This window comes from Salmo salar, chromosome 14 (assembly GCF_965601325.2).
Source record: "Salmo salar chromosome 14, fSalSal1, whole genome shotgun sequence".
Classification (NCBI taxonomy): Eukaryota; Metazoa; Chordata; class Actinopteri; order Salmoniformes; family Salmonidae; genus Salmo; species Salmo salar.
The window spans coordinates 13,005,968-13,031,912 of NC_138304.1; the positions used below are offsets into that span (position 1 = coordinate 13,005,968).

The 25,945-nt window shown below is 41.6% G+C and overlaps 2 protein-coding genes across 3 annotated transcripts in view; both read left to right on the forward strand.

Moving 5' to 3' along the window:
- The window catches only part of hs2st (Heparan sulfate 2-O-sulfotransferase 1), a 29,644-nt gene extending 14,514 nt beyond the window's left edge, over positions 1–15,130 (forward strand). Inside the window, exons 3-8 of one of the 2 annotated variants that reach the window (XM_045693651.2) lie at positions 8,598–8,842; positions 9,344–9,429; positions 9,877–10,015; positions 10,347–10,444; positions 10,882–11,039; positions 11,365–15,130. In XM_045693651.2, coding sequence (XP_045549607.1) covers positions 8,598–8,842; positions 9,344–9,429; positions 9,877–10,015; positions 10,347–10,444; positions 10,882–11,039; positions 11,365–11,591 — 953 coding nt within the window. In that variant the 3' untranslated portion in view covers positions 11,592–15,130. The remainder of the gene's footprint in view (positions 1–8,597; positions 8,843–9,343; positions 9,430–9,876; positions 10,016–10,346; positions 10,445–10,881; positions 11,040–11,364) is intronic. The other variant, NM_001173728.1, reaches the window with a different exon arrangement.
- A 3,499-nt stretch (positions 15,131–18,629) lies between these two features.
- The window catches only part of LOC106568990 (serine/threonine-protein kinase N2), a 56,855-nt gene continuing 49,539 nt past the window's right edge, over positions 18,630–25,945 (forward strand). Inside the window, exon 1 of the mRNA XM_014139924.3 lies at positions 18,630–18,970. Within this exon, the coding sequence (XP_013995399.1) occupies positions 18,950–18,970 (21 nt within the window). The 5' untranslated portion in view covers positions 18,630–18,949. The remainder of the gene's footprint in view (positions 18,971–25,945) is intronic.

Genomic DNA, 25,945 nt, shown 5'->3' on the forward strand with positions numbered 1-25,945 from the left:
GATATTCCCCTGCTTAGTCAATGACAAGTCCTGCCAAGAGATCCAGTCAAATCAATTGTCCACCCCACAGAGCGGCCATTAACAAGGCATTGAATTATTAGTCTCTATGGCCTGCCGTCTGTATAAACTGCTCTATATTCTTGTGTAACTGGCAGTTTTCTTTGGGGGGGGGGGGGGATGGATGTGACGGAAGCTTATTTATTTATTTTTTTTTTTTTTTTTTAACTGACAATGTACGCGCATACTGGCAACTGATTTGTACCCTTACAAGTGTCTGTTAAGCTTGCAGTGATACAGTAGCCTGGTACCATACTTTATGTACTGTAGACTCTAGACATGCTTGCATGCTATGGTACTTCCTTTTTTTGGAGGATTGCTTAAATCTAAAACTAGCACTTAAGAACTGACTAAATCCTTGTCCGCTACGCTAACCATCCGAGGGACTAGTATCCTAGAGACCAGTGTTGGTCCACAGCCTAACCAGTGGTTAAGAAACAATGAACTTGTTTCTCATTCTCAGCCTTTAAAAAATTGTACTAGGGACTGGCAAGCTATCCCTATTGAGTCAAGTGCCGGCAGCAAGCTATGATTTTTTTTCTTCCTTGGTGTGCTGCTTACTGTATGTAGACTAGAGCTGACTAAATTAGCAGAACCGTCTCGGGGATGTGGTCAGCAGCATCCCACGGACCGGAGGTTGAGAAACTGAACTAGATAGGCCTAAGTCTTCTAACACAAAGTGGAGTTGGCTAAAGAACAGACTGGACTCCTATTGATGCTCATCTTAAGAGCGCATGGTCTCCATCTTTTCTAACAGATTTTAAGGCCAGCTAGGTTGAACGCTCTCCATTGTGAATACCCGTAATGATACTAAGTTGGGCGGGGAATTGCCAGGGACCTCACAATACGATATTGTCACGATACAGGTGAAGTCGGAAGTTTACATACACTTAGGTTGGAGTCATTAACTCATTTTTTTTAACCACTCCACAAATGTCTTGTTAACTGACTTGCCAAAACTATAGTTTGCTATAGTTTTATCTACTTTTGTGCATGACACAAGTAATTTTTCCAACAATTGTTTACAGACAGATTATTTAAATTATAATTCACTATCACAATTCCAGTGGGTCAGAAGTTTACATACACTAAGTTGACTGTGCCTTTAAACAGCTATTATTCTGACATTTCACATTCTTAAAATAAAGTGGTGATCCTAACTGACCTAAGACGGGGAATTTTTACTAGTATTAAATGTCAGGAATTGTGAAAAACTGAGTTTAAATGTATTTGGCTAAGGTGTATGTTAACTTCAACTGGTGCGATGCAATTCTGTTGGTGTCCCAATTTTATATGAAGGCATGTCGATACTGTGATTTTTATTGCCATTCGATGTTCTATACATGTATTGCTCACTATATGTCTGCAGCAGAGGGACACGAGAGCAATGAGAAAATGAGCTTTGAACTGTCATGGAAATAAGTGCTGACAACAGATTGTCTTACCATTTTAAAAGGAAGATGGAGAACAAGCTATAGGATGAAAAATACTGGTATTTTGCCGCTAGTACAGCCGACTAGCGCAAAAAATATTGCGATACCGCCAAAAATAATATCCAGACATGTTACTGTAACTTTTTTTATCTTTTTTTTTTACCCTGTCATAAGGCTAGAATCGGACCATCGTAAGACCTTTTACCCCAAACAACAACCTCCCTCAAAGCTGCCTGAAAAGGTGTTTCCTTATGCCCTTCTCTAACTGAAAAGGGCATGCTTTTGTCTGCTGACAACAGATTGTTTGTTTTGTCTCGCTTCACTGACAGAGGCTTGTGTAAACTCTCATGAGGAAAATAGGCCACTTAACAAGATACCTTTCCACCAAGAAATGGGCTACTTCCACATACCAGATTTGTATTGGCATGTGGAAATGGGGCATCTGAGCGCTTGGTTACACGGTTGCCACCGCAACTCTGACGCCAGAGAAATATCTGCACTTGCTTGGGCTAGGCTGTACACGCCAGCCGAATTATTTTGTTATTTTTTTATTTATTTTTTATTAAAAAAGTCGTTTCTCGTTAACTGCCTTGACTCTCTCAGATGTCTAGACCTCAGCTGCCAGGCTAGACGTGAATGAGAGCTTTCATGGGCCATCAAAGCTGCAGTTGTCTCCAAGCCAGGAAAATCCCCCCTGCTACGGTAATCTGTCCTAAAAAGAAGACTTACAATTTAATTGCTTTAACTCATTCACTTCCTGTCAATTCTTCACAAACGCTGCAAGATTCTGATGTTTGTGTAGGTCTGTGTTTCTTTTTGTCATGCATTTGTTTGAAACGGTAGTTCTGTACAGTCATTGATGAAGCATTTAGTTGATCAGGCTCCTGTAAATTTCTAGTTGCTGCAGCTGTGAAAAGTTAGCACACGGGTCCCTCATACAATACGCTTGACATGTCTATGCAGGTCTTCAATAGAAACTGAGTGTACCTCTCTCAACTCGCACCTCCTCAACTAATCACACACTTTTATTCACTCCTGGCACTACGGTAAACAAATAATACATGTGCGGCATGAGCGAGAATGTGTGTCTCACTCCTAATTATCCACCAGGAAACGGGGCAAAGCTAATGTTGGGGGGGGGGGGGGAAACATCACTTCTACTTTTTTTTTCTTCTAGCTGCAACCTAGATCTCCTCCCTGTCATACTCCATTGATTTTGCAATCCAGCGCTATTGAAGCAGAACGACACAAGGCGTCTACCTCTGACTGGCGATAGCCAATCTCTATTACCCCTTAGCCTAGACTTTGGCTCGGGGGGCTAACAAGGATGAATAGCCACGGAGTATGATGGATGTATGAGCTGCCTGGAGAAAAGATAATCACCCCTGTTGTTATTATCAGATCTTATGAGATGGCCGTAATGTATGACAAACTGTCATTTGCGGATTTCCCGCCGAGTATGATTGATTGGAAATTCGAATTAAGCGTGAAATTGTAGTAAATAGCCTATTGCGATCTCGGCTGGTGTTTTTAGAATGTGTTCAGAATAATAGGTATCGGTTTAGTGTTTAAGACTGTGTTGCCGCCATAGGTCATTAATTAGCTGGAATTATATGGAGGCGAAGGGGGAACCAACGGAAATGGGAACTGAATGGAAGCGCACTGTGTGGCCAGAGTGATTATTCTTTTAAGAGCAGGCCTTTTGTCCAGTAATTAAATTACCTCAGAGTCGACCATTAGCTTAAGTGTCTGGCGCCCTCTGCTCAGATACAGTGGGTTTCTAACTAAGCTTGTTCAACACCATGGACTACAACAAGGCTGTAACTCATGCTTTGTTGTTGGTACTGAACACCATACTCTTAACTTTCGGTTTGGGGCCTGTTTTTAAGTTCAGCTCATTATGCTTTACAGCTAGGGAGAGCTGATCCTGATTCAGTTAGTGACTAGTCTCCAATATTTAGGACATGCCATGGGAATAGGCTAAGGCCAGGGGTAGGTAACTAGATTAGATTCAGCCGCAGACCATTTTTATTCAGAGCGGCAGGTGGGCCGAATATAATTAGAATAATTTGTACACTGCAAACTGAGCCCAACTAAGCCCAAAAATAAATTGTATTTGACAATAACAATCATGCTTTGATTCCATTGAGACACGATCACATACGGTGCCTTCAGAAAGTGTTCACAGCCCTTGGCTTTTGCCACATTTTGTTGTGTTACAGCATGATTAAATTGAGATTCTCACTGGCCTACACACAACACCCAAAATGTCAAAGTGTAACTATGTTTTTAGAATTTTTCTCCAATTATACTGAACAAAAATATAAACGCAACATGTAAAGTGTTGGTTTCATGAGCTGAAATAAGATCCCAGAAATTTACCATATGCACAAAAAGCTTATTTCTCTAATTTTGTGTACAAATGTATTTATATCCCTGTTATTGAGCATTTCTCCTTTGCCAAGATAATCCATCCACCTGACTGGTGTGGAATATCAAGAAGCTGATTAAACAGCATGATCATTACACAGGTGCACCTTGTGCTGGGGACAATAAAAGGTCACTAAAATGTGCTGTTTTGTCACACAACACAAATGCCACAGATGTCTCAAGTTGAGGGAGTGTGCAATTGGCATGCTGACTGCAGGAATGCTCACCAGAGTTGTTGCCAGAGAATTTAATGTTAGTTTATTGTAGAGAAATTGTCTCCAATGTCGTTTTAGAGAATTTGGCAGTATGTCCAACCAGCCTCACAACCGCAGACCACGTGTGACCATGCCAGCCCAGGACCTCCACATATGGCTTCTTCACCTGCGGGATCATCTGAGACCAGCCACCTGGACAGCTGATAAAACTGAGGAGTATTTCTGTCTGTAATAAAGCCCTTTTGTTTGGAAAAACTCATTCTGAGTGGCTGGGCCTGGCTCCCCAATGGGTGGGCTTATGCCCAGTCATGTGAAATCCATAGAAATCTAATGAATTTATTTCAAATGACTGACCGTTTATCGGAACTGTAACTGTCGGTATAATCATTGAAATTGTTGTTTTTGTTCAGTATAATTACAAATGAAAGCTGTAGTATCTTCAGTCAAGTATTCAACCCCTTTGTTGTGATAAGCCTAAATACGTTTGGGAGTAATAAGTTGCATGGACTCACTCTCTATGCAATAATGGTGATTTTTAACAATTCTTTTTTTAATAACAACCTCATCTCTGTACCCCACACACATACAAATTCCTCAGTCGAGCAGTGAATTTAAAAAATATTCAACCACAAAGACCAGGGAGTTTTTTTTCAATGCCTCACAAAGAAGTGCACCTATTGGTGAAAAATGTGACATTGAATATCCCTTTGAGCATGGTGACGTTAATAATTACACATTGGATGGTGTACCAATACACCCAGTCACTACAAAGATACAGGCGTCCTTCCTAACTTCATTGCCAGAGAGGAAGGAAACCACTCATGGATTTCACCATGAGGCCAATGGTGACTTTACAACAGTTACAGAGTTTAATGGCTGTGATAAGAGAAAACCGAGGATGGATCAACATTGTAGTTACTCCATAAAACAAACATAGTTGACAGAGCAAAAAGGAAGTCTGTACAGAATAAAAAATACTCAAACATGCATCCTGTTTGCAATGAGGCACTAAAGTAAAACTGCAAGAAATGAGCTTCATGACCTGAATACAAAGCATTATGTTTGGAGCAAATCCAACACATCACTGAGTACTACTCTTTATATTTTCAAGCATGGTGGTGGCTGCATCATGTTATGGGTATGCTTGTCATCGGCAAGGACTTGGGAGTTTTTCAGGATACAAAAATAAACATAATGGAGCTAAGCACAGGCAAAATCCTAGAGAGAAACCTGGTTCAGTCTGCTTTCCAACAGACACTGGGAGATGAATTTACCTTTCAGCAGGACAATAACCTAAAACACAAGGCCAAATATGCACTGGAGTTGCTTACCAAGATGACGTTGAATGTTCCTCAGTCGCCTAGTTACATTTTTGACTTAAATCATCTTGAAAATATATGGCAAGACTTGAAAATGGCTGTCTAACAATGATCAACAACCAACTTCACAGCGCTTAAAGAATTGACAAATTATAATGTGCAAATATTGTACAATCCAGGTGTGCAAAGCTCTTAGACTTACCCAGAAAGACAGCTATAATTGCTACCAAAGGGGATTATAACATGAATTGACTGGTGGGAATACTTTATGTAACTGATATATTTCTGCATTTTCAATAAAATTGCAAAAATGTCTAAACCATGTTTTCACGTTGTCATTATGGGGTATTGTGTATAGGTGCGTGAGAAAATCAAATCAAGTTTGAATTTAGGCTGTAACAGACAATGTGATGGGGTATGAATACGTTCTGAAGGCACTGTATGTCATTTAATTGTATTTTTTGGGGGGGGGGGGGTTGAATTCCTGATGATATTAGGGCTTTTAACCCCCCCCCCCCAATTTTTTTTCTTCTAAAATGAATAAATTGACAACTTACGGAGGTCCCCAAAAATTTCACACTGGATGGTTTTGGCCCGCGGGCCGCTTTTTGTCAACCCCTGTTCTAGGCCTAGAGATTTGGGCTCGAATCCGCACACATGGCATCTCCGAGTGAGCTACCCAACTGTCCATATAATCACATTAATTTTGATCTAAGATCAGTTTAGCCTTTTAGATCAGCACTCCTACTGTGGATACGGGCCCTGATTTATGAAATTGTAACGGTCCGATAACAGCTCTTTTATGGCTATGTGCTTTAGGTGGGGTGGGGGGGGGGGTCACTTAGCTATTTTGGGTGTTACTCATGACCATATTTATCGATGGTCATGATGACAGACGACCATAGACAGCCACCTGTCACAGCCCAGTATCGTGGCTAGCACCAGCTGTTAGCACGGTTGGTTAGCGCTAGCTTTGATCAGTGGGACATAAGCAGATGCCTGGGAGGGCATATGGGGGATGGTGTATGTGGGGATGGCAGAGGGGGAAGCAGAGTGATCACAGATTACATCTTCATTTCCCCTCTACCAGGTGCCAGCGTGTCTACATGGATAGGCATGACCTGGGCTGACTTGGCTCTGTGTTCCCACGAGTATTAGGTGCAGGAGTGTTGTTGTGTTCCAGCACAGATCTGAGCCATTGTCACCACCAGTCAATCTGAAACTGATTTGACACAGAAGCCTATTTTTTTTGTTTCAGTCACACAATTGTTTTAATAGTAGGTGCTGAAGGCCCTTAAAGGGATAGTTTACCTAAATAGAAAGTGTCCTAAGGACCCATAGTTTTTTATTTATTTTGGTTTTTATCTATTTTTCTTTTTTTGCTACTGGTCTTTAAGGCATATATACATTTCCTATTAGGAATAAGCAAAGGCTTTGATTTATTTTCAAATAGATTAGAAAACATCTACCGGAAAGTCTTAAACTGTATTAGAAATACATACATACACAATGTTGAAGTGAAGACCCCTGCCCACATCTTTTAGATATTTTCTCATTTCTTTCCCTCATTAGGGAGGATAATGAAAGGTATACCCTATCTGTTAGTTAGTGTTTTAACATATATATTAATTTTGAATTAAGTGATTAACACTTGAAATTCTGTTACCAAATTGGTAACAGAATTTCAGAAAAATTGATAATGGAATTTCTGCAATTAAAATCTGATACAATGGGGAAATCGTAGTCACAAACCACAGTTGGGTCACCTGCTACTGACTTCCCTTCCACTGGCATACTGTAATGTTCAGCTCATATCTGTTTTCTTTCTGTCATCTGGTGGTCTCCTCACCCACTGAGCACAAGACATCCATGGACGTTGCCATTTTATCGTTCCAGCCTGGCCTTGATTTCAACGTCCACAGACGTCTGAACCGGTCTTCATTTGGCCTAAACATAGACGTCAATGATTGGTTCAGATTTGGAACGGACCAAATCTGAAGCAATCATAAGCTTCTATGTTGCACAAGTTTGGACAGCAGAGTAGAGTATAGTTCAATAGAGTAAGGTGCACAGAGCACACTAGAGTTGAGTACACTATACCAAGCAAAAAGGCAGTAACTGCTCATAGCGTGGAACTGAGAAAAATGTTTTTTTATTTACCTTGGTTTCACAGTAACTTTATGCAGTTACTGCTAACATGACCCCCATTTTCTCCAAAACACAATACAATAGAGGCAGGAGACTTGTCGAGATGATTAAGCATCTATTTAATGTAGCAAAAATGACTCATTCATTTTCGACCAAATGAGCAGTTACTGCCTTTTTGCTTGGTAGTATAATGTACTGAATTATACTCTACTTGACTGTACTGTACAGTTATGTGCTATACTGAGCTCTACTTTGATGTTCAAATTTGTGAAACATAGATGTCTATGTCTGGGCTGCAAGAAGCCTAGTGGTTAGAGCGTTGGGCCAGTAACTGGAAGTTTGCTGGTTTGAATCCCAGAGCCAACAAGGCTCTGTTGATGTGCCCTTCAGCAAGGCACTTAACCCTAATTGCCCCTGTAAGTCGCTCTGGATAAGAGTATAATGTGTGTTTTATTATTATTATTATTATTATTATTATTATTATTATTATTATCAAATATGCAAAGGAGGATATTGCATATTTCTACCTTTTTTTTTTGTGTACCAAATTTAGGACACATCACCATGAAGAGAATGACATTCATATCTATAATTATGCATTTCTGTCTAGTACAGATCAGGGACCGAAGATGAAATTCAATTAAAGCAATTATTCTACCGCGTGTAAATTCACTTCACTTACTGTAGTTCAATAACCCAAATAGATTTTTTTCAAACTCAAGGTGTCACGTCATTGCTGACACCCCATTCTTTCTGCAGACATCTGTGAATCTTTCATTTTGAGCAGGTATTTTAAGAGTTTTTGAAATACGTGGTCACATAGAACACACTGAGGGAGATTTTACCAAAATTCTGTTACCAGACTTTGCATCTGCATAGTTCTTCCAGTAAAACTTTGAAGATGATGTTTTTTGTTTGGTATCCATTTTTTTTAAGTGGAAAAAATGGTCTATAATATGGTGGACTAACCCTTTAACTCCTCTTCTTCTGGGCAGAGCGGGCCATCGCCAGGCACGAGGTGCACGAGATCGAGGAGAGGCACACGCAGGACGGCCTGCGGGAGCGGGAGGCCCCCTCGGCGGCCGGCGGCGAGGACGTGGTGGTTATCTACAACCGCGTGCCCAAGACGGCCAGCACCTCCTTCACCAACATCGCCTACGACCTGTGTGGCAAGAACCGCTACCACGTGCTGCACATCAACACCACCAAGAACAACCCAGTCATGTCCATGCAGGACCAGGTGAGCGAGTTGAGGCCAGAGGGTCAAGGGTTTAACGTCCCTCTATATGTAGCTGATTAGAGGAAAATATTACATACAGTGGATGCTGATGGAGGGAGAGATCAGAGGATTAGCTCTTTGTAATGGCTGGAATGGAATGAATATAAAGGCTCCACACACATGGTTTCTTCCGTGATCCATTCCAACCATTGCAATGAGGCCGTCCGCCGATTTTGAAAGTGACACCAGCTGCCACTCGTCGCCCACTGTTTACATGCTGCCAGAATTCTAATGTAGCAATGTTTTGACCTCTGGAAGAGACGTATAGAGTAACTCTATACGTCTCTCTCGCTCTTCCGCAGAGGTCAAAACATTGCTGCATTAGAATTCTGGCAGCATACGACGAGTGGCAGCTGGTGTCACTTTAAAAATCGGCAAGAGTGAATGCGAGGGAGGGAGAGATTGAAGAGGGGATTGCATAGGCACATGTCATGCATTAATTGCCGCTGCCTACCTGCTCAGGTGCGGTTTGTGAAGAACGTGACAGAGTGGAGGGAGATGAAGCCGGCGTTCTACCACGGCCACGTCTCCTTCCTGGACTTTACAAAGTGAGAACCCCTCACTACTGCACACATCCTACCAGATAGCCCTTTTGCTGCTGTCTCCCCCTTGTGGTCTAATAGAATACTACATCACTATTGCGCAACATTCAGAATGTCACAGATGGTTGCAGCCTATCGAAGGGATACGGCTTTAAATCGTATGAAAAGGGGTGTCGTAATGGCAAGTTGAAGCAACGCTGTCCTATTGAACAGGGCCTAGATTTGCAACTTGTGACGTGTCCATAGGTCATCTTAGATATGTCATTTCTAACGTCTTTATGCTAGACGTAAGTCCTTATACAATAAATGATAACACCATCACTTATTGAACAGGCCCGCGATTAAGATATTGTCTGTTCATAGGTCATCTTAGACAATATATGTGTAATATACGGGTCGGGTAGGACATCATTAAACAATTTATTCTAACACTAGCTTTCTGTTTTTACCCAGGTTTGGAGTGAAGAAGAAGCCCGTCTACATCAATGTGATCCGCGACCCCATCGAGCGCCTGGTGTCCTACTACTACTTCCTGCGTTTTGGGGACGACTACCGGCCCGGCCTGCGGCGCCGAAAACAGGGGGATAAGAAGGTCAGTCCCACAGTCCTCTGCGTTATCTCGTACATCTTTGCATGCGCGGTAGAACAGCGCAATATGTACTGACGTTTTATTGGGTTTTTTTTCCCCCACCTACTGCTCGACACACCTCACCTCTGTTTCGTCCACAAAACAAAAACGATAACAAAGGTGCTGGAGCGAACAGTAGGACTGTTTCCCGTAATGCGGATTCCGTCTTTAGGGTTCCACTTAGGACAGAATGATTATATTTGATTTATTAGCCGTACTATATACAATGTATTTGAACAGTAAAACACGCTTCCATAGGTAATGCCACATTACATTTTTCGTTGATGTGATTCAGACCTTTGATGAGTGTGTGTCGGCGGGTGGCTCGGACTGCGCCCCGGAAAAGCTGTGGCTGCAGATCCCCTTTTTCTGTGGTCACTACTCCGAATGCTGGTATGTACCCCTACTTACGTGACATCCATACCCTGCATTCTTAACCTATAACACATTTCTTAATGGGCTGGGATATGGACAGTTGAACCCTTTTAACATCCATTTAAACTTACCTCCATTATACATACTATTGCATGCCTTTTGATATGCTTTTTCTCTCTTGTAATCTGTATCATCCCCCCCTCTCTTTCTGCCCCCTGTCTGAACTGTCGAGAATGCGAGACTAGCCTATTTGTTTGATTTGTAACGCAGTTTATTGATTTTTGTATTTGTTTTCCCGTGCTTGTACTGTATACTGCAATTCAGCTCGGAGCTGCCAGTGTATCCAATGTGAAATCATTCTAGACGTAAATCTGAACATCTCGTGTACAAAGGGCTTTCTAAATACATTTGATAGACAGTCGAACAATTCCCCCCCCCCCCCCCCCCCCCCATAGGAACGTGGGCAGCCACTGGGCTCTGGAGCAGGCCAAGTATAACCTGGTCAATGAGTACCTGCTGGTGGGGGTGACTGAGGAGCTGGAGGACTTTGTAATGATGCTGGAGGCGGCGCTGCCGCGCTTCTTCAGGGGCGCCACTGAGCTCTACAAAACGGGTACGCTACCAATGCCTACTTCCTACTGAGAGGACGTTTTAGATTAGGACTTTATTCAGGACTATTTATCACTAAGGTGAGATTGATTTAGTCTTTTTCCAGCTTTTTTTTAATTTTAGTGTCAGCCAATCGTATGTAGAATGATGACGTACCTGTTTTTTAATGTGTTGAAGCATATACAGTAGGTGTACCTTTTGTCACAGGAGAGGTGATTTAAGTGTGTAAACAAAAGCACATTTTCACTTGTTGCTGCTCTGTGAGAGACCAATTCTCACTTTTCTACATACCATCTTTAACTAAAAACGATATGCCCCTTACCCAACAGGGAAGAAATCCCACCTTAGGAAGACAAGTGAGAAGAAGCCGCCCACCAAGGAATCCAGCGCCAAGCTGCAGCAGTCCGCCATCTGGAAGATGGAGAACGAGTTCTACGAGTTTGCCCTGGAGCAGTTCCAGTTTGTCCGGGCTCACGCCGTCCGGGAGAAGGACGGGGAACTCTACCTGCTGGCTCAGAACTTCTTCTATGAGAAGATCTACCCCAAAACAAACTAGCGCACATGAAAGATGGACCATTCATCTAGGCTTCATGCCGTAGTCACACACACTGGGGAGAGGACAGGGGAGAGGAGGAAAACTAAGATCATCAGTGGATCTGTGGAACTGTCTGTGTTAGACGTTGTTAGCAGTTTCTGAATGTCGCCCGCTTCACTGACTCCTCCGTCTCCATAGTAGCCGACAGAACCAGGAAGCTGCCTCTTCCTGGTGCGAGAGTGCCAATAGGGCATTTTCCCACCAGCATCTAAGTTCCAGGACTACCTTTCTCCTTCCAGGTGACAGTTCACAGGAGTGATTTGCTTGAGAGACACATGGCAGGAGATGAGTCTACTTGGCAGCTGGCCATGTCCTTTTTACTTCTGGTCACATGATTTGTATTTTCCGTCCAGAGGGCAGGTTTTTATTGGCTTGCTCTGTTTGTTTGCATTTTATTTGTATTTTCATTCTACTTTACTATCATCGTCTATGGGAACATTGTCGTCCCACTTTTTATGTGTTCAAATGATGTAACCATCTAAAATTAAAAGTTGACTACAATGTTATCTTGGAGTTTATCTATATGAATTGAAGACGTTTTTACAAAATCTAATTTCTGTGGCCTCCATAGACTTGGGTGACTGATACACCCTGTTCACGACTATGGTACTACTATTCAGTGTTTTTATACTGTACTTATTTACTTGTTTTCAGACTCTTTGACCCAGTTGGATTATTGCTAGGTGGAATGTGAAGTGTTTACACATGATGTAATTAAACTATGGAAGAAGACAATTCAGCTGCTGTATATATTACTAATTTCAATACATCTGGATTAAACGGTTATTTTATTTCAAGAGGACTTGCTATAATTTCAGATTTGGTATAACACATTTAGTTAATGAGCTAGCCATTTGTAAATTTTTCTCTCAGCTTTTGTTATTTTCTCTAGATTTGCAAGAGACCATTTCATTTTAGTGCTTTTATTGTCGATATATCATATGTTTGCTCTTTGAACCCAAAGTGCCCCCAAATCCATTGTTTTGCTGCTGTAAACTCATTAACTTGTTGCATTTCTCTGAACAAAGGGTGACGTTGACCATTTTTTATTCATGACAGATTTTTTTTTTTTTATCCCAGATAATTTAATTTCTTTATATTCTCCTTAGGATCATAAATTGCAATCCATTTTCATTTATTTTTCTATGGTTATCATGTAAGACTAACTTTACCTAACCCATGTGTGCACTGCTAACTGCTGGTGCTGCTAATGCCAGTTCCTGTTCTTCTATTGATGGCCTACTAACACACACACACACACACTGATCACATCAGCTCTGTAACTCAGCCCAGCCACAGTGACTGCCGTGCCGGAGCACTAGAACAGCCCTTAATTAATCAAGCCCTAGCCCAGACTTTGAGACAGCAGAAGTACGAAAAAGAAAAATGATTTTTTTCCCGCAGTGGATTATAAAAGAGAGATTGAATCTCCTGAGGTAAATTGGGATGGTAGGCAGGCAGTAAAAACTAAACATGGCTTGTGTTCTTAAAGGGGCACTTCACCATGTGACATTATCAGGAGTCATTTTCTCAGTCATCTTTTTGTAGAAACATGCTGATTTCACAGACACTGGTATGGGTGAATGAGAACTCTGGATAAAAGCATCTGCTAAATGGCATACAGTTGAAGTCGGAAGTTTACATACACTTAGGTTGGAGTCATTAAAGCTTGTTTTTCAACCACTCCACACATTTCTTGTTAACAAACTATTGTTTTGGCAAGTTGGTTAGGACATCTAATTTGTGCATGACACAAGTCATTTTTCCAACAATTGTTTACAGATTATTTCAATTATAATTCACTGTATCACAATTCCAGTGGGTCAGAAGTTTACATAAGTTGACTGTGCCTTTAAACAGCTTGGAAAATTCCAGAAAATGATGTCATGGCTTTAGAAGCCTCTGATAGGCTAATTGACATCATTTGAGTCAATTGGAGGTGTACCTGTGGATGGATTTCAAGGCCTACCTTCAAACTCAGTGCCTCTGCTTGACATAATTTGAAAATCTAAATAAATCAGCCAAGACCTCAGAAGAAAAATGGTAGACCTCCACAAATCTGGTTCATCCTTGGGAGCAATTTCCAAATGCCTGAAGGTACCACATTCATCTGTACAAACAATAGTACGCAAGTATAAACACCACGGGACAACGCAGCCGTCATATCGCTCAGGAAGGAGACGCATTCTGTCTCCTAGAGATGAACGTACTTTGGTGTGAAATGTGTAAATCAATCCCAGAACAAAAGCAAAGGACCTTGTGAAGATGCTGGAGGAAACGGGTACAAAAGTATCTATATCCACAGTAAAACGAGTCCTATATCAACATAACCTGAAAGACCGCTCAGCAAGGAAGAAGCCACTGCTCCAAAACCGCCATAAAAAAGCCAGACTATGGTTTGCAACTGCACATGGGGACATAGATTGTACTTTTTGGAGAAATGTCCTCTGGTCTGATGAAACAGAAATAGAACTGTTTGGCCATAATGACCATCGTTATGTTTGGAGGAAAAAGGGGGAGGCTTGCAAGCCGATGAACACCATCCCAACCATGAAGCATGGGGGTGGCAGTATCATGTTGTGGGGGTGCTTTGCTGCAGGAGGGACTGGTGCACTTCACAAAATAATCATGAGGGAGGAAAATGATGTGGATATATTGAAGCAACATCTCAAGACATCAGTCAGGAAGTTAAAGCTTGGTCGCAAATGGGTCTTCCAAATGGACAATGACCCCAAGCATACTTCCAAAGTTGTGGCAAAATGGCTTAAGGACTACAAAGTCAAGGTATTGGAGTGGCCATCACAAAGCCCTGACCTCAATCCCATAGAAAATGTGTGGTCAGAACTGAAAATGCATGTGCGAGCAAGGAGGCCTACAAACCTGACAGTTACACCAGCTCTGTCAGGAGGAATGGGTCAAAATTCACCCAACTTATTGTGTGAAGCTTGTGGAAGGCTACCCAAAACGTTTGACCCAAGTTAAAAAATGTAAAGGCAATGCTACCAAATACTAATTGAGTGTATGTAAACTTCTGACCCACTGGGAATGTAATGAAAGAAATAAAAGCTGAAATAAATCATTCTCTACTATTATTCTGACATTTCACATTCTTAAAATAAAGTGGTATTCCTAACTGACCGAAGAAAGGGAATTTTTACTAGGATAAAATGTCAGGAATTGTGAGAAACTGAGTTTAAATGTATTTGGCTAAGGTGTATGTAAACTTCCGACTTCAACTGTATATACTGTATAATGAATGTGAGGTTAAAGTGGTCAAGTGCCCCTTTAAGGTCTATGTTATACAGAAGCTACTCCTGTAGTTTTGGTTACTCAGCCAATTTTCCCTTCCTCCCTAACCAACCCAAATCACTGCAAAGACATGCTCTCTCTCTCTCTGTCTGTGTAGTATCTGTTGGAATATCAACCTCACCATGTTTTTGTTATCATTTTGTCATTCCCATGTTTTTGTTGTCTTATAAAAAAAAATGAATTACCCCTTACTGCATGCTTTTTATTTAATTATTTGTTAGTACATTGATTGACACTGAAAATGTTGGCTGCTGTTCTCTCTGTACTATAGAGGGAGCTCATTGGCTAATTTGTGTCTTCACCTGCCTGGAGTGGAGACATCTATGGGTGACATTATCCAGCCCATGGTGATGTGTGTGTGTCATGGAAACAGCAAATTAACACTTGGCTACTGTAAGTGAAAAGACATGGATCAGGCTAGGTGATACCTCTTCCTGAAAAAACAGATTGAGACCAAATGACATGGGGGTTTCCAAACTGAGGAAAAGAATGGCAACAAGTATACATCAACTTCTCTGATCGAAGAAACGGGTAAGTCACAGTCCCAGGGCTGCCTGTTGAATCGGTGTCTCACCAAGCTTTACCCAGCCAGGCCCAGGTAATCTCATGCTCGTCATCAATTACTGAACCAATCTCCTATTAATCCCATCATTAGATAGCCAGCCTACAACAACTTCCTGGACTTGTCACTGTGACCCAATAAAAAGGGTTTCCCTGCCCTCTGTCCAAGCCCTCCCAGACTGATCTGAGACCTACTTCATGAGATTGGATCTCTTCATCTGTAAAATGACCAAACTGATCCAGGACCTGTAATGAAGGCTATATAGTGTAATCTGATGTGTAACAACTTTCTTATGTACTGGTGATGATACAGAAGCAGGAAACTAACAGTGTTGGGGAAGCTACTCTTAAAATATAGTTTACCAAGCTACCAATTACGTTACACTGGAAGAAGTTAAGCTACAACTAACTGCTACCCTTAAGAAGTATATAGTTTACGTAACTAAAGTTACTTTGAAAAAGTAGTTCACTACATCCAAACTACTTTGTGAAAAAGGATATCTAAATCTGAAATCTCACAGACTACAAATTGCAAGACAGATCACTCTGGGGTCAAATGTTAACAGTGTGTAATTTAGCCTGTTAAACACAAAAACAATGTTTCAAGTGAGAATTATGGAGGTCTGATGCCGAAAATAAATCATTATTGCCTACTTCACCCATATTTTATTTTCCTTTTGCAAAATTTTTTACCTAATGTGTAGTTCCAGTAGTTATCTACACCGCTACATGGCAAAACAAGTAATTAACTACTGAAAACACTACCAAGATTTGATGTAGTTAAATTACTCAAAATATATGTAAACTCAGCAAGAAAAGAAACAAACTCTCACTGTCAACTGCGTTTATTTTCAACAAACTAAACATGTGTAAATATTTGTATGAACATAAGATTCAACAACTGAGACATAAACTGAACAAGTTCCACAGACATGTGACTAACAGAAATGGAATAATATGTCCCTGAACAAAGGGGGGTCAAAATCAAAAGTAACTGTCAGTATCTGGTGTGGCCACCAGCTGCATTAAGTACTGCAGTGCATCTCCTCCTCATGGACTGCACCAGATTTGCCTTTTCTTGCTATGAGATGTTACCCCACTCTCCCACCAAGGCACCTGCAAGTTCCCGGACATTTCTGGGGGGAATGGCCCTAGCCCTCACCCTCCGATCCAACAGGTCCCAGACGTGCTCAATGGGATTGAGATCTGGGCTCTTCGCTGGCCATGGCAGAACACTGACATTCCTGTCTTGCAGGAAATCATGCACAGAATGAGCAGTATAGCTGGTGGCATTGTCATGCTGGAGGGTCTTGTCAGGATGAGCCTGCAGGAATGGTACCATATGAGGGAGGAGGATGTCTTCCCTGTAACGCACAGCGTTGAGTTTGCCTGGAATGACAACAAGCTCAGTCCGATGATGCTGTGACACACCGCCCAAGACCATGACGGACCCTCCACCTCCAAATCGATCCCACTCCAGAGTACAGGCCTCGGTGTAACGCTCATTCCTTCGACGATAAACGTGAATCCGACCATCACCCCTGGTGAGACAAAACCACGACTCGTCAGTGAAGAGCACTTTTTGCCAGTCCTGTCTGGTCCAGCGACGGTGGGTTTGTGCCCATAGGCAACGTTGTTGCCAGTGATGTCTGGTGAGGACCAGACAGTGTTTAAACCCTTTACAATGAAGATCTGTGAAGTTATTTGGATTTTTACGAATTATCTTTGAAAGACAGGGTCCTGAAAAAGGAACGTTTCTTTTTTTGCTGAGTTTAGTTCACTACTACCCAACACTTGAAACCAACCTATTACCCCATCAAACCCATAAACTACTGTAGTATTGTTGGATTGAAAAGATCACATTTCAGGTTAATAGAAGCTTAGGGCTGTGTTCAGAAAAGTTGATTTTGGGTAATGGGCACACACTATGGAACACTCTCCCACATTCCATTGACGTCTATGTATGACGTCTCACCTAAGTGAGAGGTAAAGTTCAGCACAGCCTTACATAATACACTGGGGCCAGACCAACATCCCAGTGTCTCACAGGTTGTGACGGATATTATTGAACAGGGCGCACATGTCCAGAACTTAACACACGGACATCTATTGTATAATGGACATGACTTGATTCTTTATGTTGTTGGAGTCATTTCTGTAGAAGGCCTGCCTGCACATGGACAGTGTGGTGCCATTGGTATCAAGTGCAGTCAGTTGAAAGCTATTTTAGATTGGCGTCAGCAACTGGATTTGGTTACAATCATGATAGTTATTCTCTGCAACTACTACTACTGTACTACTACAATGTATTAGGCCAGTGATTCCCAAACTGCAAGGGATCAGTAGGGGGGGGGCGCGGGGTCTCCACCCCCACAAAAAAATAGATACATTTTTTTTTAAAGGAACTCATTCCGGTTTTAAATTTACTCGTGAAAGTTGTAATAGTAGAATGCATAAGGTGCAATTTAGAAATTGGGATAGCATCATCAGTTAATCTTGTCATGTTAGTTATTGTAGACCTTAGAGAGCTATTTCTAACTTGTCAGAAATGTTCAGATCAGCTAACACTTTCATGGAGTTTTATTTTAGCCCATAGATATTGTTGGAATTTTTTTGTCACTCAAATATCACATGAATACACATTAGACATGGCAAAATGTATAGAATTGCAAGAAAATGTGATTTAAAACTGCTACATTTTCTTTGGGCCCCATGACAAAATGTGTAGAATTGCAGGAAATAAACTTTAAACCTGCAAAATTAGGGGTGTGAATAGCTTGTATCATGAACAGTGCTTATGCCCATGGAAATAGGGGGGCCTTGAGTGAAAAAGTTTGGGAACCCCTGTAGGCTATCACTATACTACTGCCGCTTTTTATATTTGGTATCCTATAATAAATTATGAAGATGATGTCATTGAAGTTTCCTGCACTATTTTCAGCTACTATATCATAGTATAACCTCCTGTTCATAATCTTCATCGTTTTAATCTAGTCCTAGAATTGTCAAACTATTCCGTAAAGATTTTTTACAGGGGATTGCGGGGTTCGTGTGTGTGTGTGTGAAATGTATGATCACGTGAGAGAGTGTGACTATAATCTGGCCGCGAGAGTGGGCTATGGGTTGAGTGAGTGCATAGCTCCTATGGGCGGACGCTGATGTATTTCCACACAAACCACCGCTGCTCTCTCCCAAAGCACTGGGACACATTTATGGTGCTACTTCACTTATGTGGACTATAGAACAACTTTTCGTGCCTTGGCCTAAGCGAAAAAAGACACAAGGATTCAAAGAAAGGCATGGAAAGTCAAGTATTTCCAAGATGACCGATGGTTTGGTCACCGAATAAGTTATTTTTGTCGCACGAGAGGGAAACTCAAAACAAGGCTGTTTTTGGAGTTCCACCTCCCCTCTCTCCGTAGAGTTTGATTCAAAAGTCGAAAGCCAAGATGGCCGCCGATTCCGTGCAGGTAGGAAAAGTTTACAACTGTTACAATAAACGCGTAAAGTTGTAATGCGCGTTTTCCAATTTAGTAGACTCACTTTATTTTATCGAACATTCGCAGTAGGTTCAAATCTGGAGTTTTATAAATTTCTGAGGGATTTATCCACCCTTTCCCGAAGGACTGGGAATTATGGATTGAGGCCTGGAAAACAATTAGAAGGGGAAAAAAATCCAGTTTTGCATTACTGTGCACTTGAGCACGCAACATCTGAACTACTGAATTCATCTGCTATAGATTATTTAAATGTAAAATATATTATGATAGTAAAATGTTTTTTTTTTTTTTACATTTTGGTAAACAAAATTGTTCAGAACGAATTGGAAGAACATTTTCCATTTCATATCCCATTTTAAACCGAGACGGTAAAAGTAATGTTCCATTTTAAACTCCTTTGTAAACAGTGACACACTTGAGTCAAGTGGGCGCGTGGTAAAGCCCAAAGGTGTCTATTAAAAAAAACATGGTTTACTTGGTTGGAGCCTAGATTTAACGTAGTTGAAAATAATGTTTCAAGTATAGGCATGCAAATCCTAAATGTTAGCTAAGCATTCATTCCCTTAAACATGCTTGAATTTGTAGCTAATCATACAATGCAACATTTAGAAACCTCAAGTGGCTGACTGAAAATAAATGAGAAAGTTTCAATCTGTTTTTCGCCTCTGAACTGTAACAAATTAGTCAGAAGAAAGGTTGTGGTCACCACTGCTGTCACTGGGATGACGTCACCTGTCAAATCTGCCAATTTGTATCGGAAAAAAATGAATACATGTCCATCAAACAACAATGTAGCCTTGAAGCATAATGATGTTTTCGGACCATGCAATTTAGTAACTTTGTATGGTTCCAAACATAACTAAACTCTCTCCTAAACATTTACATTTGAGGACATTAACCTGTGAAAATGTTGCCTTTGTTTGCAGTTTCTATAATTAGATTGAAGCTGGAACACTGTTTGGAACCTTATTTGCACCCATGAATGCAGACTAGTCTTTGCAGACATGATTTCACAAGACTCGTATTCTTAAATGGGTGACGGCTGAGATTGTTTGGACAGTGAGTGGAAGGCTCTTGTATTTGTCAAGTTAATTATGCTGCTATCGGCCACTAAACAAAATAGTCTATTTGGAAACTATTCAGACCCCTTGACTTTTTCCACATTTTGTTATAACGAAAAATAAATAATAATCAATCTACACAAAATACCCCATAATGACAAAGCAATTTATTTTATATATATATATATATATATATATATATATATATAAAAAAAATCTTATTTACATAAATATTCAGATGCTTTGCTATAATACTCTCAATTGAGCCCAGGTGCTTTCCGTTTCCATTGATCATCCTTGAAATGTTTCTGCAACTTGATTGGAGTCCACCTGTGGTAAATGTACATTGATTGGACATGATTTGGAAGGCACACCTGTCTATATAGGGTCCCACAGTTGACAGTGCATGTCAGAGCAAAATCCAATCCATGAGGTCAAAGGAATTGTCCATAGAGCTCTGAGACAGGATTGTGTCAAGGCACAGATCTGGGGAAGGGTACCCCAAAATGTTTTGCAGAATTGAAGGTTCCCAAGAACCAAGTGGCCTCCATCATTCTTAAATGGAAGAAGTTTGGAACCACCAAGACTCTTCCTAGAGCTGGCTGCCCAGCCAAACTGAGCAATCGGCGGAGAAGGGCCTTAGTCAGGCAGGTGACCAGGAACCCGATTGTCACTCTGACTGAGCTCCAGAGTTCCTCTGTGGAGATGGTTGTCCTTCTAAAGGTTCTCCCTTCTCTGCAGCATTCCAAAAACCAGGCCTTTATGGTAGAGTGTGATCTGATCAGTGTCTGTGTTAGTAGGCCATCAATAGAAGAACAGGAACTGGCATTAGCAGCACCAGCAGTTAGCAGTGCACGCATTGGGTTAGGTAAAGTTAGTCTTACATAATAACCATAGAAAAATAAATGAAAATGGATTGCAATTTATGATCCTAAGGGGAATATAAAGAAATTAAAATAATCTGGGATAATAAAAAAAATCTGTCATGAATAAAAAATGGTCAACGTCACCCTTTGTTCAGAGAAATGCAACAAGTTAATGAGTTTACAGCAGCAAAACAATGGATTTGGGGGCATTTTGGGTTCAATAGTGGTCCAATGATAGCAAACATATGACATTGACAATAAAAGCACTCGAATGAAATGGTCTCTCGCCAATCTAGAGAAAATAACAAAAGCTGAGAGAAAAATGTACAAATGGCTCATTAACACTCTACCAAAAGGCACCTAAAGGACTCTCAGACCATGAGAAACAATATTCTCTGGTCTGATGAAACCAAGATTGAACTCTGGCCTGAATGCCAAGTGTCACGTTTGGAGGAAACCTGGCGCCATCCCTACGGGGAAGCATGGTGGCAGCATCGTGCTGTGGGGATGTTTTTCAGCGGCAGGTACTGGGAGACTAGTCAGGATCAAGGCGAAGATGAACGGAACAATGTACAGAGAGATCCTTGATGAAAACCTGCTCCAGAGCGCTCAGGACCTCAGACTGGGGCGACGGTTCACCTTCCAACAGTACAACAACCCTAAGCACACAGCCAAGACAAAACAGGAGTGGCTTCGGGACAAGTCCTTGAGTGGCCCAGCCAGAGCCCGGACTTGAACACGATCGAAGAGACCTGAAAATAGCTGTGCAGCAATGCTCCCAATCCAACCTGACAGAGCTTGAGGATCTATGGGAGAAATTCCCCAAATACAGGTGTGCCAAGCTTGTAGCGTCATAGCCTCGAATCTTCTTGGATGTAATCACTGGCAAAGGTTCTTCAACAAAGTACTGAGTAAAGGGTCTGAATACTTATGTAAATGTGATATTTCATTAAAAAAAAAATGTTTTTATACATTTGCAAAAATTTCAAACTATTTTTGCTTTGTCAATATGGGTTATTTTATGTATATTGATGAGGGGGAACCCCCACCCCCAATTTCATCAATTTTAGAATATGGCTGTAACGTATCGAAAAGTGGGAAAAGTTAAGGGGTCTGAATACTTTCCGAATGCACTGTAACTAGTGTAGGAGTGACGAAGTTGTGTTATTGCCAATAAACTATGGCCCACAACCTCTTGCTCATCAGTAGTTTGTGTCTTGTCGTAATCCTGCCAAGAAAGACAGGCGAACCATGCACTGTTCCCAGGTCTCACTGCACAGTTTGGCTTGTGACGTAAGAGCAACACATCCAGTTAGACATGTACCGGAACCTTGATGACAAGTACGTATTTTGTAAACCTCCCGCTTTGGGCTTAATGTGTCAGTGTGTAGTTCATATGTGTATGGTCAATAAGCAGAATTGCTGTCTTACCTCAATTAGCCATGAATTCCCTAGTTGGAAAGCGGCTGTTTTCTAGAAGCTGTGCGGTGCCATTTTCCCAAAATGTTCCCCCACTTGGGCCAGCCCCCTAGCACTTAGAGTTTCAGCCAATGAGCTTCTGCCCCTCACCATTTGAGTAACAACTAGCAAGACACAGCACACACAGCAGAGAGAAAGCAATGACGTGGTGTGCATATCTGCACATACAGTACCAGTCAAAAGTTTGGACACACCTACTCATTCAAGGGTTTTTCTTTATTTTGTACTATTTTCTACATTATAGATTAATAGTGAAGACATCAAAACTATGGAATCATGTAGTAACCAAAAAAGTGTCAAACAAATCTAAATATATTTTAGATTCTTCAAAGTAACCACCCTTTGCCTTGATGACAGCTTGGCATTTTCTCAACCAGCTTCATAGTGCCCTCAAAGCTCATCACTAAGCTAAGGACCCTGGGACTAAACACCTCCCTCTGCAACTGGATCCTGGACTTTCTGACGGGCCGCCCCCAGGTGGTAAGGGTAGGTAACAGCACATCTCCCACGCTGATCCTCAACACGGGGCCCCTCAGGGGTGCGTGCTCAGTCCCGTCCTGTACTCCCTGTTCACTCATGACTGCACGGCCAGGCACGACTCCAACACCATCATTAAGTTTGCCGATGACACAACAGTGGTAGGTCAGAGACCGGGCCGTGTGGTGCCAGGACAACATCCTCTTCCCTCACCATGTTCAAGACAAAGGAGATGATTGTGGACTACAGGAAAAGAGGACCGAGCACGCCCCCATTCTCATCGACGGAGCTGTAGTGGAGCAGGTTGAGAGCTTCAAGTTCCTTGGTGTCCACATCACCAACAAACTAACATGGTCCAAGCACAACAAGATAGTCGTGAAGAGGGCACGACAACACCCATTTCCCTCTCAGGAGACTGAAAAGATTTGGCATTGGTCCTCAGATGCTCAAAAGGTTCTAGAGCTGCACCATCAAGAGCATCCTGACTGGTTGAATCACTGCCTGGTATGGCAACTGCAAGGCCTCCGACCGCAAGGCACGACAGAGGGTAGTGCGTACGGCCGAGTACATCACTGGGGCCAAGCTTCCTGCTATCCAGGCTTCTTAACAGGTTCTACCCGAAGCCTGAACTCCTGAACATCTAATCAAATGGCTTCCCAGACTATTTGCACCCCCCTCTTTTACGCTGCTGCTACTCTCATTATTTATGCATAGTCATTTTAATAACTCTACCTACATGTACATATTACCTCAATTATCTCGACTAACCAGTAACCCCTGCACATTGACTCTGTACTGGTACCCCTGTATACAGTTGGTTAGGACATCTACTTTGTGCATGACACAAGTAATTTTTCCAACAATTGTTTACTGACAGATTATTTCACTTATAATTCCCTGTATCACAATTCCAGTGGGTCAGAAGTTTACATGCACTAAGTTGACTGTGCCTTTAAACAGCTTTGGAAATTTCCAGAAAATTATGTCATGGCTTTAGACGCTTCTGATAGGCTAATTGACATCATTTGAGTCAATTGGAAGTGTACCTGTGGATGTATTTCAAGGCCTACCTTCAAACTCAGTGCCTCTTTGCTTGACATCATGGGAAAATCTAAAGAAATCTGCCAAGACCTCAGAAAGAAAATTGTAGAACTCCACAAGTCTAGTTCATCCTTGGGAGCAATTTCCAAACGCCTGAAGGTACCACATTCATCTGTACAAACAATAGTACGCAAGTATAAACACCATGGGACCAGGCAGCTGTCATACCGCTCAGGAAGGAGACGCGTTCTGTCTCCTAGAAAGGGACGTACTTTGGTGCGAAATGTGCAAATCAATCCCAGAACAACAGCAAAGGACCTTGTGAAGATGCTGGAGGAAATGGTTACAAAAGTATCTATATCCACAGTAAAACGAGTCCTATATTGACATAACCTGAAAGGCTGCTCAGCAAGGAAGAAGCCACTGCTCCAAAACCGCCATAAAAAAGCCAGACTACGGTTTGCAACTGCACATGGGGACAAAGATCGTACTTTTTGGAGAAATGTCCTCTGGTCTGATGGGGAAAAAATAGAATTGTTTGGCCATAATGACCATTATGTTTGGAGGAAAAAGAGGGACGTTTGCAAGCCGAAGAACACCATCCCAACTGTGAAGCACAGGGGTGGCAGCATCATGTTGTGGGGGTGCTTTGGTGCAGGAGGGACTGGTGCACTTCACAAAATAGATGGCATCATGAGGAGGGAAATTATGTGGATATATTGAAACAACATCTCAAGACATCAGTCAGGAAGTTAAAGCTTGGTCGCTAATGGGTCTTCCAAATGGACAATAACCCCAAGCATACTTTCAAAGTTGTGGCAAAATGGCTTAAGGACAACAAAGTCAAGGTTTTGGAGTGGCCATCACAACGCCCTGACCTCAATCCTATAGAAAATGTGTGCGAGCAATGTGTGCGAGCAACCTGACTGACAGTTACACAAGCTCTGTCAGGAGGAATTCACCCAACTTATTGTGTGAAGCTTGTGGAAGGCTACCCAAAACGTTGGACCCAAGTGAAACAATTTAAAGGCAATGCTACCAAATACTAATTGAGTGTATGTACATTTCTGACCCACTGGGAATGTGATGAAAGAAATAAAAGCTGAAATAAATCATTCTCTCTAATATTATTCTGACATTTCACATTCTTAAAATAAAGTGGTGATCTTAACTGACCCAAGACAGGGCATTTTTACTAGTATTAAATGTCAGGAATTGTGAAAAACTCAGTTTAAATGTATTTGGTTAAGGTGTATGTAACCTTCCGACTTCAACTGTATATCCTCGCTATTGTTATTTTACTACTGCTCTTTAATTATTTGTTACGTTTTTTTTCTCTTAACTGCATTGTTGGTTAAGGGCTTGTAAGTAAGCATTTCACTGTAAGGTCTACACATGTTGTATTCGGCGTATGTGACAAATACAAATTGATTTCAATTAACAGTCAATCATTACTTTAAGACATGAAGGTCAGTCAATGCAGTGGCAAAAACCATCAAGCGCTATGATGAAACTGGCTCTCAGGACCGCCACAGGAAAGGAAGACCCAGAGTTACCTCTGCTGCAGATGATAAGTTCGTTAGAGTTACCAGCCTCAGATTGCAGCCCAAATAAATGCTTCAAGTAACAGACACATCTCAACATCAACTGTTCAGAGCAGACTGTGTGAATCAGGCCTTCATGGTCAAATTTCTACAAAGAAACCACTACTAAAGGACACCAAAAAGAAGAAGAGACTTGCTTGGGCAATGGACATCAGACCGGTGCAAATCTGTCCTTTGGTCTGATGAGTCCATTTTTGAGATTTTTGGTTCCAACCGCCGTGCCTTTGTGAGACGCAGAGTAGGTGAACGGATGATCTCCTCATGTGTGGTTCCCACCGTGAAGCATGGAGGAGGAGGTGTGATGGTGTGGGGGTGCTTTGCTGGTGACACTGGCAGTGATTTATTTAGAATTCAAGGCACACTTAACCAGCATGGCTACCACAGAATTCTGCAGTGATACAGTCCCACTAAGTGAAA